The sequence below is a fragment of the Oncorhynchus tshawytscha genome, linkage group LG07, assembly GCF_018296145.1.
Source record: "Oncorhynchus tshawytscha isolate Ot180627B linkage group LG07, Otsh_v2.0, whole genome shotgun sequence".
NCBI lineage: Eukaryota > Metazoa > Chordata > Actinopteri > Salmoniformes > Salmonidae > Oncorhynchus > Oncorhynchus tshawytscha.
This window is the reverse complement of record NC_056435.1, coordinates 71,098,175-71,111,758: the sequence shown is the minus strand read 5'-3', so window position 1 is coordinate 71,111,758 and position 13,584 is coordinate 71,098,175. Positions and strand designations below refer to the sequence as shown.

The following is a 13,584-nucleotide window of genomic DNA, read 5'->3' as shown; positions in this document are numbered from 1 at the left end:
AAAATGATGTTAAATTAACTCTAAATAGACTATTTGTAGACTTTACCCGCATTGCTTTGGATTGCACATAGTTTATTTGTATTAATCAAATTGTAAAACTATAAGTAAATGTTTTTGCAAATATGATTAAATTTGTTTGGATAAATTATATTTTTATATGACTGTTGCAATGTAACTATTGCACAATGAGTTTATAACTGTGGTGACAACATTGTAACAACAAGTGCAGAGGTCATGTGTATCACTCCCCCCTACTGTAGATTAGACATAGTGAAACACGCGGCGAAGCGATTACCGTTCTCCTAGCAGCAGGATATGCTGGCAGCACGATGACGTTATATATATATATAAATAAGAGTCCCCTGCAAAGACATGCTAAACTGGGTATATCGATTTTTTTTTTTAACGGATGCGGTACAACTCCTTATCACATCATCGCAAACACCTTTTAAAAAATGTATCGATCATTTTTACATGGATAAACAGATAGTTCCCCCAAAAATCTAAAGGAAGTTTGTTCTGAAGTGTCTGTTCTATATCTGAGAGATAAAAGAAAGATCAGGAAATATGTTATTGTTTTGTTTATGTATTTAACCCCTTGTTTAGGCACTAAACTACCTCCATATATACTTCCATTCATTTTTTTCAACTGGTACCTGGCTACCTTCATACTAGTCTCGTGAGGATCCTAGAGCAAAACAACCGACATGTAAGTGTTCGTGAGAGACTCCCCTTTCCACAGAGTGTGTAGCCCAGATGGTTCAGAGGTTGGCAGATTGGATGTACCTACTTCAGAAAAGTCCCATGGCCATAAAACAAAACGGAGAACACCATCATGTTCGTGAGAATCATCTTTCCATAGTCGGGGGGGTCATAATAGTTTTTTAAATAATTGTATTTATTTATTTCACCTTTATGTAACCAGGTAGGCTAGTCGAGAACAAGTTGTCATTTACAACTTGGACCTGGCCAAGTAAAGCAAAGCAGTGCGACACAAAACATGTCTCATGGTCTGACACAACACAACTCGTGGCTCTGCCACCTTTTTTATTTATTTTTATTTATGTATGTATGTATATATATATATTTACTAACAATTAATCAATAGAGAAAGCACATGAGGGGAACACCAGTATATTTAGATTATAAACAATTGACAATCTCCCACCTTCCAACTTTCACAGAAGCGGAAAGACGACGTCAGCGGAAGTATTTCATTTGAGACGTCACCGGTGCAACAGAAGAAAAAAAATATATAAAAATAAAAGTTCATTGTTTGTGCTGCTGGCAGGATAACGTTACTACTAGTCCCAAAACGTCGGTGTTTGTTTTTTTAGTAGCCCGTAATCACGATTTGTGGAAGAAAAAAAAAAAAAAACGACGACTCACCATCGAGTCTTTTCACGAAGAAAGAGGTATATTTCTCTAATCGAATGATTTATGTCTAGTTTTTTGTTGTTGTTGTTGTTTTGTTTAGAGGCTAACGTTAGCTAGCTAGCTAGCTAATAATGTCGACGCAACGGCCTAGCTAGTTACAGCGATAGCATTAGCTGCTAGCTAGCCGTTTCTTCCTATCGGTCCATTTGATTTGAATTGACCAGTTAGCTATCTAGGTTCGTGGCAAGCAGCTGATTTAAGTAGCTAGCACAACGTTTTTAATAGCTTAATACATGAGTTGTTTATAATCGGAGGTTTTTAGCGAACCACGCGTAACCTTGACGCTGGAAAAATATATATATATATTTATTTTTTTCGGTTTTCCGGTTACCTAACCAGCACTCAGTCAGAGCTAACGTTAGCCACCAACCCATGGAGATACAGTAAGTGTCTGCTAGCTACATATAGGATTAATAAATCCCCCCTCCTCTCGGTTGGTTTTACTTTCCTTAGTAATTTCCTTAGCTAGCTAATTTATCTAAAAAAATTGCGATATTTCCAGGTACGTAAGACCGTAAACTCGCTCGTCTCGTTGATCATTACTTGGTGTCGGTTGTTCATTAAGTACCATACAAATGTCAATGAGTATCATCCGATATCATGTAACTTAGAATTCAGGTACTGATTATGCCAATCAAGCTAGTTGGCGACCTAACAAATCCTGTTAACTCGTATCAGTCATTCTATTAAGTAGTTTACAGCCCTGCACTGTGTGTGTGTGTGTGTCTCAACATTGGAGAAGTCACATTTGTTTAGCCTTACATAATCCTTGGCATTCAATATGTTGCCAGATTTTTATTATCCATAATATTCCCATTGATACCTGCTTCTTATGATAATTTGGGTCCCAAGTCACCTGCTTCAAGATGAGGTGTGAGCTAGTATTAATTTTTTAATTTTTTAAATCCATGACTCAAAGGAAAACGGATTTAATACACTGTTAATCTAATCCTTGTAAAGATGATTAATGATGTATTGTAATTTCTAATGAACTGTGTGTGTGTGGTGTCTGTCTAAGGAACTCTCTGCCTGTAGATGAACAACCACGGGAATAAGAGGGCACCGACCACAGCCACCCAGAGACTAAAGCAGGACTACCTCAGGATAAAGAAAGACCCTGTGCCTTACATCTGTGCTGAACCCCTACCATCCAACATCCTCGAATGGTGAAGGCTCTCGCTCTCACATATCGATAGAGCCTCTCAGAGGAGGAGTCCTGATCTAGGATCAGGTCCCCCTGTGCATGACTTATTCATTATGATCTAGAAGGGGGGGGGGGTCTGATCCTATATCAGAACTCCTACTCTGATGCTTTTTTATATGGGCCCAGGATTTTTAAGAGCTGAGTCTCAATACCTTTCAATCCTCGCCTGGTCTCTTCTCTCTTTCTCTCCTTCATCTGCACTGATATGAAAACAGGATGGGTGAAAATACTGGAGGATGGTGATTGCTTGCTGTGAATCTGACTATTTAGATGCACCCGAGGTCTCTTTAGAGAATGTGATGAATGAACAGGATCTTTTATAGTATGAATAAATAGTACACTTGTTGTTAACCCATGACTGATTTGGCTTTCTTAGTTGTTCACCAATTGCGTTTTCTATGATGTGATTTCCCCCCTCTCTCCAGGCACTATGTTGTTCGAGGTCCTGAGAAAACCCCATACGAAGGTAGATAAATGCACTTTTACATATAGTACAGTACTCTGAATAATATCACTTTAAATTGAGGCTCTCCAACACAGTTCCTGGAAAGCTAAGCTCCTGTAGGTTTTTGCTCCAAGCCCAGTTGTAAACTAGCCTGATACATCACCTCAACCAGCTAATTATTAGAATTGGGTGCTCTAGATTAAGTTTGAGGTGAAAACCTATAGGATGGTATCTCTCCAGGAACGGGTTTGCAGAGCCCTGATTTTAAATGATCTCGTACTAACTGGTGTTATATTGACTTTTTTTAAATTCTGTGTCTGACTAAATTGACAATATTGTTGTTACAGTATATTGTAATTGAATTTATTGAATGTCTTGATTCTTTGTTCCACAGGGGGATATTATCATGGCAAACTAATATTCCCTCGGGACTTCCCCTTTAAACCACCCAGCATCTACATGATCACACCTAACGGGAGATTTAAGTGTAACACACGGTAAGAATCAAATTAAAATCACATTCTAGGGAGTTTTTCCCTGGTTCCTCTCTAGGTTTCTGCCTTATCTAGGGAGTCTTTCTATCTCAGAGCCTGGTTCCTCTATACCCGTTACAGCCAGAAGATGACTGGCAACCTGCCAGAGCCTGGTTCCTCTCTAGTTTTCTTCCTAGGTTCCTGCTTTTCTAGGGATTTTTCCCCCTGGTTCCTCTCTAGGTTCCTCTCTAGGTTTCTGCTTTTCTAGGGTTTTTTCTAGCCACTGTGCTTCTGAATTGCTTGCTCTCTGAGGTTTTAGGCTGGGTATCTGGAAAGCACATGTGACAACTAAAAAGGGCTTTTAAAAACTACATTTGATTGAATTACCCAGAAGATGTTATTGAACCAATGACCAGGGTTGGGGTCAATTCCAGGAAATTCAGAAAATAAACCAAAATTCCATATTTATTAATTAAAATAGGAATTTCAGTGTACATCCTGAATTGAAATTGAATTGACCCCAACCCTACTAACACAATTAAGTACAATCTTCAGTACATATCCTAAATGGATGTCATTTAATCTCAGTGTTTAAACTATGGAACTACAGTATTTTCTGTTAAATCATTGCATCTGTTTTTCATGCTGTCTTTTTTTCCTGAGTGTGTCACGCTGTATCTCTTCCCCCCCAGGTTATGCCTGTCCATCACTGATTTCCACCCGGACACGTGGAACCCAGCCTGGTCCGTCTCCACCATCCTGACGGGTCTGCTCAGCTTCATGGTGGAGAAAGGCCCTACTCTGGGCAGCATCGAGACCTCTGACTACACTGTGAGTTCATATTGACAATGTCATTTATTATTCTGTGTGTGTTGTATCAGTTGATTAGACAGGGGCTATGGATACAAGGGATCCATCCTTGAGATCAAAAGGATTTGGAACCATGGTGTAATACAATTCTATTGTTTACAAACAATGGAGTTAAAAACCAGCTTCTATTTGGGTTCTGATGGGGCACAACAGTTGAACTAAAAGCTCATGAAAGCCTTTACAGTATAAAGTTATATTCTTCAACAATCAATGGTTATATATCATTCATTTAAAAGGTTTTTAAAAACTTGATGTAGCAATGGACGATTGTCCCTTTTTTAATATTAGACCATTAGCTTTATTACATTCAGCTTATAAAGCCTTCGTAAGCACTACATAAACATGTTACAAAGTATCTATAACCATATGTCATGGTTTTATAAAGGGTTCATAAATGTGACATAACGGTGTGTGACATAATCACCCATGTCAAATGTGACATAACCCCCCATGTCAAATGTGACATAACCCACTATGTCGAATATGATATAAACATGTGCTTTACAAAGGGCGACACTACTACTGCTACACCCTGACAGGGACTGTCTGAAATAAGCCCCTAGCTACTACTGCTACACCCTGACAGGGACTGTCTGAGATAAGCCCCTAGCTACTATTACTACACCCTGACAGGGACTGTCTGAAATAAGCCCCTAGCTACTACTACACCCTGACAGGGACTGTCTGAAATAAGCCCCTAGCTACTACTGCTACACCCTGACAGGGACTGTCTGAAATAAGCCCCTAGCTACTACTACTACTACTACACCCTGACAGGGACTGTCTGAAATAAGCCCCTAGCCACTACTACACCCTGACAGGGACTGTCTGAAATAAGCCCCTAGCTACTACTACACCCTGACAGGGACTGTCTGAAATAAGCCCCTAGCTACTACTACACCCTGACAGGGACTGTCTGACATAAGCCCCTAGCTACTACTACTGCTACACCCTGACAGGGACTGTCTGAAATAAGCCCCTAGCTACTACTACACCCTGACAGGGACTGTCTGAAATAAGCCCCTAGCTACTACTACACCCTGACAGGGACTGTCTGAAATAAGCCCCTAGCTACTACTACTGCTACACCCTGACAGGGACTGTCTGAAATAAGCCCCTAGCTACTACTACACCCTGACAGGGACTGTCTGAAATAAGCCCCTAGCTACTACTACACCCTGACAGGGACTGTCTGAAATAAGCCCCTAGCTACTACTACACCCTGACAGGGACTGTCTGAAATAAGCCCCTAGCTACTACTACTACACCCTGACAGGGACTGTCTGAAATAAGCCCCTAGCTACTACTACACCCTGACAGGGACTGTCTGAAATAAGCCCCTAGCTACTACTAGTACACCCTGACAGGGACTGTCTGAAATAAGCCCCTAGCTACTATTACTACACCCTGACAGGGACTGTCTGAAATAAGCCCCTAGCTACTACTACTACTACACCCTGACAGGGACTGTCTGAAATAAGCCCCTAGCTACTACTACACCCTGACAGGGACTGTCTGAAATAAGCCCCTAGCTACTACTACTACTACACCCTGACAGGGACTGTCTGAAATAAGCCCCTGGCTACTACTACACCCTGACAGGGACTGTCTGAAATAAGCCCCTAGCTACTATTACTACACCCTGACAGGGACTGTCTGAAATAAGCCCCTAGCTACTACTAGTACACCCTGACAGGGACTGTCTGAAATAAGCCCCTAGCTACTATTACTACACCCTGACAGGGACTGTCTGAAATAAGCCCCTAGCTACTACTAGTACACCCTGACGGGGACTGTCTGAAATAACCCCTAGCTACTACTAGTACACCCTGACAGGGACTGTCTGAAATGAGCCCCTAGCTGCTGCTACTACTACTACACCCTGACAGGGACTGTCTGAAATAAGCCCCTAGCTGCTGCTACTACAAAACACCCTGACAGGGACTGTCTGAAATAAGCCCCTAGCTGCTACTACACCCCTGACAGGGACTGTCTGAAATGAGCCCCTAGCTACTACTACACCCCTGACAGGGACTGTCTGAAATAAGCCCCTAGCTACTACTACACCCTGACAGGGACTGTCCAAAATAAGCCCCTAGCTACTACTACACCCTGACAGGGACTGTCTGAAATAAGCCCCTAGCTGCTGCTACTACAACAACACCCTGACAGTGACTGTCTGAAATAAGCCCCTAGCTACTACTACACCCTGACAGGGACTGGATGTCAGTCAGAAACTCTCAGCCAGTCTGAACGATTCTTCTTCCTCCTCCTAGGTTTTAATTTCCCTCCACTGCTAAATCATTGCCGGCATTCCGAAAAATTCTAAAGAAATACAAAATATTGTGTGTGTGTTGTCTTTATTTGTTCTGTTTTATACATTGTAGAATAATAGTGAAGACATCAAAACTATAAAATAACACACGGAATCATGTAGTAACCAAAAAAAAGTGTTCAACAAATCAAAATATTTTTGAGGTTCTTCAAAGTAGCCACCCTTTCCCTTGACATCTTTGTGTGTTCTTGTCCATCATTAATTTAACACATGTTGTTCATACAATACGGAACTTTTCCAGAACCCCACAGGAAAGGAAGACCCAGAGTTATCTTTGCTGCAGAGGATAAGTTCATTAGAGTTACCAGCCTCAGAAATTGCAGCCCAAATAAATGCTTCACAGAGTTCAAGTAACACATCTCAACGTCAACTGTTCAGAGGAGACTGTGTGAATCAGGCCTTCATGGCCTAATTGTTGTAAAGAAACCACTACTAAAGGATACTAATAAGAAGAGACTTGCTTGGGCCAAGAAACAAGCAATGGACATTAGACCGGTGGAAATCTGTCTTTGGTCTGATGCGTCCCAATTTGAGATTTTTGGTTCCAACCGCCGTGTCTTTGAGACGCAGAGTAGGTGAACGGATGATCTCCGCATGTGTGGTTCCCACCGTGAAGCATGGAGGAGGAGGTGTGATGGTGCTTTACTGGTGACACTGTGATTTATTTAGAATTCAAGGCACACTTAACCAGCATGGCTACCACAGCATTCTGCAGCGATACGCCATCCCATCTGGTTTGTGCTTAGTGGGACTATCATTTGTTTTTCAACAGCACAATGACCCAACACACCTCCAGGCTGTGTAAGGGCTATTTGACCAAGAAGGAGAGTGATGGAGTGCTGCATCAGATGACCTGGCCTCCACAATCACCCGACCTCAACCCAATTGAGATGATTTGGGATGAGTTGGACCGCAGAGTGAAGGAAAGCAGCCAACAAGTGCTCAGCATATGTGGGAACTCCTTCAAGACTGTTGGAAAAGCATTCTAAGTGAAACTGGTTGAGAAAATGCCAAGAGTGCAAAGCTGTCATCGAGGCAAATGGTGGCTACTTTGAATAATCTAATATCTATTTACTTTGTTGGTTACTACATGATTCCATATGTGTTATTTCATAGTGTTGATGTCTTCACTATTATTCTACAATGTAGAAAATGGTCAAAATAAACCTTGAAGGAGCAGGTGTGTCCAAACTTTTGACTGGTACTGTGTGTGTGATCTATTAAGACACACAAACTGTATTCACTATTAACGTGCATTCAGACCCTTTGACTTTTTCTGCATTTTGTTATGTTGCAGCTTTATTCTAAAATAAAATAAAACCCCTTATCAATCTACACACATGATGACCAACCAAAAACATGTTTTTATACATTTTTGCAAATGTATTGAATATTAGAAACATATCACATTTACATAAGTATTCAGACCCTTTACTCAGTACTTTGTTGAAGCACCTTTGGCAGTGATTACAGTCTGGAGTGTTCTTGGGTATGTTGCTACAAGCTTGGCACACCTGTATTTGGGGAGTTTCTCCCATTCTTCTCTGCAGATCCTCTCAAGCTCTGTCAGGTTGGATGGGGAGCGTCGCTGCACAGCTATTTTCAGGTTCCCCATAGATTTTCGATTGAGTTCAAGTCCGAACTCTGGCTGGGCCACTCAAGGACATTCAGAGACTAGTCCCAAAGCCACTCCTGCGTTGTCTTGGCTGTGTGCTTAGGGTCGTTCTCCTGTTGGAAGGTGAATCTTCGCCCCAGTCTGAGGTCCTGAGTGCTCTGGAGCAGGTTTTCATCAAGGATCACTCTGTACTTTGACTCATATCCCAGTCCCTGACGCAGGTTTCAGGCCAAAGAGTTCAGTCTTGGTTCATCAGACCAGAGAATCATGCCTTTTACTGAGTGGCTTTTGCCTGCCCACTGAAGGCCTGATTGGTGGAGTGTTGCAGACATGGTGGTCGTTCTGGAAGGTTCTCCCATCTCCATAGAGGAACTCTGTCAGAGTGACCATCGGGTTCTTGTTCACCTCCCTGACCAAGGCCCTTCTCTCCCGATTGCTCAGTTTGGCCGGGCGGCCAGCTCTAGGAAGAGTCTTGGTGGTTCCAAACTTCTTCCATTTCAGAATGATGGAGGCCACTGTGTTCTTGAACCTTCAATGCTGCAGACATTTTTTGTTACCCTTCACCAGATCTGTGCCTCGACACAATCCTGTCTCGGGGCTCTACGGACAATTCCTTCGGCCTCATGGCTTGGTTTCTGCTCTGACATGCACTGTCAACTGTGGGACCTTATATAGACGGGTGTGTGCCTTTCCAAATCATGTCATATCAATTGGATTTACCATAAGTGGACTCTAGTCAAGTTGTAGAAACCTCTCAAGGATGATCAATGGAAACAGGATGCACCTGAGCTCAATTTCGAAGTCTCATAGCAAAGGTTCTGAATGCTTATGTAAATAAGGTATTTCAGTTATTTTTAATAAATGTTAAAACATTACAAAAACCTGTTTTCGCTTTTCCATTATGGGGTATTTTGTTTAGATTGATTCAGGATTTATATTTAATCCATTTTAGAATAAGGCTGTAACTTAACAAAATATGGAGAAATTCAATGGGTCTGAATACTTTATGTATAGCTGTTCCTGTAGACTAACACTCATTGCGATAACGCCAGTTAGCATTGGCTTGTGAAACTACACTGAATTTCCTTAATCCTGGACACGGGAGACAAATAAAAATTGTATCCATGAGTTCATTCACCTCTGGAGAGAAGTATATCAATTACTTACCAAAATCCCGAGCTATCCCTTTAAGGTGAATGTTCTGACAAAATCCCGAGCTATCCCTTTAAGGTGAATGTTCTGACAAAATCCCGAGCTATCCCTTTAAGATGAATGTTCTGACAAAATCCCGAGCTATCCCTTTAAGATGAATGTTCTGACAAAATCCCGAGCTATCCCTTTAAGATGAATGTTCTGACAAAATCCCGAGCTATCCCTTTAAGATGAATGTTCTGACAAAATCCCGAGCTATCCCTTTAAGATGAATGTTCTGACAAAATCCCGAGCTATCCCTTTAAGATGAATGTTCTAACTTTTAAGTCACTTTGGATAAGATGTAAATGTAATTCAAATTGTTGGCTCTTTTGGTTATTTCTTGTTTTTGTTTATTTTCCTCCAGAAACGACAGCTGTCAGCCCAGAGCTTGGCTTTCAACCTAAAGGAGAAGGTTTTCTGTGAATTGTTTCCTGATGCCGTTGATGTGAGTCTGCATGGAAATCATTTACTAAAGACGGAAATCATTTACTAAAGACGGAAATCATTTACTAAAGACGGAAATCATTTACTAAAGACGGAAATCATTTACTAAAGACGGAAATCATTTACTAAAGACGGAAATCATTTACTAAAGACGGAAATCATAACAATGAAAAACTAAAGACTTATACGACTATGACAATACACTAAAGACTGATAATACTATGACAATACACTAAAGACGGATAATACTATGACAATACACTAAAGACGGATAATACTATGACAATACACTAAAGACGGATAATACTATGACAATACACTAAAGACGGATAATACTATGACAATACACTAAAGACGGATAATACTATGACAATACACTAAAGACGGATAATACTATGACAATACACTAAAGACGGATAATACTATGACAATACACTAAAGACGGATAATACTATGACAATACACTAAAGACGGATAATACTATGACAATACACTAAAGACTTATACCACTATGACAATACACTAAAGACGGATAATACTATGACAATACACTAAAGACGGATAATACAGAAAAGACTGATACCATAACTATGACTAAGCAGCATATACTAGAGCAGTATTTCTGAACCTCGGGCCCCCCTGGGTACACGTTCTGGTTTTTGCTGCTAGCTCTACAGCTGATTCACTGTGGGGAAACCCGACACGAGATCACAATTTCATCCACTGAGCGGATTCTATTACTGGCTTATTTTGACTGCAGGCTTTCATCCTTTTCCACTTTGTCTCTCCCTGACCTACTGGCTCTTTTCCATCCATCATCCCTGATCCATCTGTCGTCTCTGTCTCTCCGTCCCTCTCTCTCTGTCTCTCCGTCCCTCTCTCTCTCTCTCCCTCTCTCTCTGTCTCTCCGTCCCTCTCTCTCTGTCTCTCTGTCTCTCCGTCCCTCTCTCTCTGTCTCTCCGTCCCTCTCTCTCTGTCTCTCCGTCCCTCTCTCTCTGTCTCTCCGTCCCTCTCTCTCTGTCTCTCCGTCCCTCTCTCTCTCTGTCTCTCTCCGTCTCTCCTCCTCTCTCTCTCTCTGTCTCTCTCCCTCTCTCTCTGTCTCTCCGTCCCTCTCTCTCTGTCTCTCCGTCCCTCTCTCTCTGTCTCTCCGTCCCTCTCTCTCTGTCTCTCCGTCCCTCTCTCTCTCTGTCTCTCCGTCCTCTCTCTCTCTGTCTCTCCGTCCCTCTCTCTCTCTCCGTCTCTCCGTCCCTCTCTCTCTGTCTCTCCGTCCCTCTCTCTCTGTCTCTCCGTCCCTCTCTCTCTGTCTCTCCGTCCCTCTCTCTCTGTCTCTCTCCCTCGCTCTCTGTCTCTCTCTCGCTCTCTGTCTCTCTCTCGCTCTCTGTCTCTCTCGCTCTGTCTCTCTCGCTCTGTCTCTCTCTCGCTCTGTCTCTCTCTCTCTGTCGCTCTGTCTCTCTCTCTCTGTCTCTGTCTGTCTCTCTCTCGCTCTGTCTCTCTCGCTCTGTCTGTCTCTCTCTCGCTCTCTCTCTGTCTCTCTCTCTCCAGGAGATAAAGCAGAAACAGAAGGCCCAGGAGGAATTGAGTGCCCGTCCCCTCCCCCTCCCCGACGTGGTTCCTGACGGCGACCCTCAACACGGCAACTACGGAATCCCCGCCCTCAACGGAGGCCACGGCCCTCTGGGCCCCGCTAACCCCGCCCCCGGCCTCCAGCAGGCCAATCGGAACCACGGACTGCTGGGCGGCGCCTTGGCCAACCTGTTTGTGATTGTAGGGTTCGCGGCGTTTGCCTACACGGTGAAGTACGTGCTGCGGAGCATCGCCCAGGAGTGAGAGGAGAGATGAAGGAGAGCAGAGGGTCAGCTACAGGACTATTGTATGATTTAAACACATTATTGATAGAAATTCTGAGCCACCCCCCTGAAGGAGGGATGAAGAAGCAGGTGGGTGGGTGGGGGGGGGGTTAGTGGTTACTGGGACAGGGTTGGTTGGGATCACGGTTGTTGATCCACTCTGTGCTTTCGGTGGTTATGACCTAATACCAGGTGGTAGAAGAAGTGCTTGGCTCATGGGTTGACTGCTGGCTCAGAACATTTTCAAGTGATTGTTCTTCTCTGCCCATTTTACTCTGAAGCCACTGTATTGTTAGTGTTCTGTGTGCTAGATACATTTTCAATCTATTGTGCCGCCATATTGGTGGGTCCCTGTAAAACAAAAATAAGAAAAAAAGAAAAGAAAAAAAATCATGTGGATTTTGGAACCATGTTTTCATTCTGCCTGTTCCAGTTCCACAAAGTATGTCTTAAGTGGGGATAGATAGCCCTCTGTTGCCTGGGAAACAAGGTTCAGACTCACTTGGGTAAGTGTTGCCCTTCTGTCCTGTGTCACCTTAGACAGGTAAGACAGACTCCACCCCCCCAGGTGTCCTGAGAAACACACAGGAAGGAGTCTGTCAATGAATCCCTGGCTTTTAAGTAAGCTCATCACAACAAGAGAACCTGTTTTATTCAAACCCCCCCCCCAGGTTTTTGGGTCCTAAATTAGTTGTCACTGTGTGTGTTTAGCAAATACAACAAGGTAGATATGTGTCCCAAATGGCCCCCTATTCCCTTTGTAGTGCACTACTTTTGACCAGGACCTATAGGGCTCTGGTCTAAAGTACTGCACTATATAGGGGATAGGGTGCCATTTGGGACACCGGCTCAGTCAGTCTGTCTGTTGTGGCTTTTTCCCAAAATGGCTGACCCCCCCCTCTGGGTGTCTTCTTCAGAATGCGTTCATAATACCACTGTCACGCTTCATTTATCATCCGGTCTGGTTTAAACCAGATACACGACTCGCAGGTCTGGCCCGTTTTAATCACTGACAATGCTGTCCTTTTTATGGGGGTATTCGTTGGAATAAGAGTGGTGTTGTAAGGATAATGAGGAAGTTGGTTGAAATTGCATAAGTCACATAAGAAGGGAAGACCCAGGGAACTGAACCGCTTAGCTGGCTTTAGAGCATGTTGTCTGTCTGTCTGTGTCTTTACAATGCTACTGACCCACTCAAACATTTTGAAAAGAGAAGTATGGACATGGTGGATAGGTTAACTACAGTAGTGGAATAATTAGGTTATAAATAGTAACCTATTTAAACAGTTATCTCAAGGCAGTTGATTCTGCCTATATACATTTTAATTCTACTGAAGCAAAAAAGAACTCTACATGTAAAGGCTTGGTTCCATAAAAGATGCCAGACCGGTTCTGTATGTACAAGTGTTTCTCAAAAATGTTGGGCACAAATGTGTTTACATCCTTGTTAGTGAGCGTTTCTCCTTTTGCCAAGTGGCATATCAGGAAGCTGATTAAACAGCATGATCATTCCACAGGTTCACCTTGTGCTGGGGGCAATAGAAGGCCACTCTCTAAAATGTGCAGTTTTGTCACACAAAGCAATGCCACAGATGTCTGGAGTTTTAAGGGAGTGTGCAATTGGCATGCTGACTACAGGAATCTCCACCAGAGTTCCTGCCAGAGAATTGAATGTTCAATTCTCTACCATAAGCCGCCTCAATGTTGTTTTTTTTTGGGG

The 13,584-nt window shown here is 42.8% G+C and overlaps 1 protein-coding gene across 1 annotated transcript; it reads left to right on the top strand.

Annotated features, from left to right (window-relative positions):
- Positions 1-1,223: 1,223 nt before the first annotated feature.
- On the top strand, positions 1,224-13,256 carry ube2j2 (ubiquitin-conjugating enzyme E2, J2 (UBC6 homolog, yeast)). The gene is made up of 7 exons (XM_042324877.1): positions 1,224-1,415; positions 2,456-2,603; positions 3,067-3,107; positions 3,481-3,583; positions 4,252-4,390; positions 9,938-10,018; positions 11,560-13,256. The coding sequence occupies exons 2-7, from the start codon at positions 2,473-2,475 to the stop codon at positions 11,842-11,844; spliced, it is 780 nt and encodes a 259-aa protein (XP_042180811.1). The 5' UTR covers positions 1,224-1,415; positions 2,456-2,472; the 3' UTR covers positions 11,845-13,256.
- The last annotated feature ends 328 nt before the right edge of the window (positions 13,257-13,584 follow it).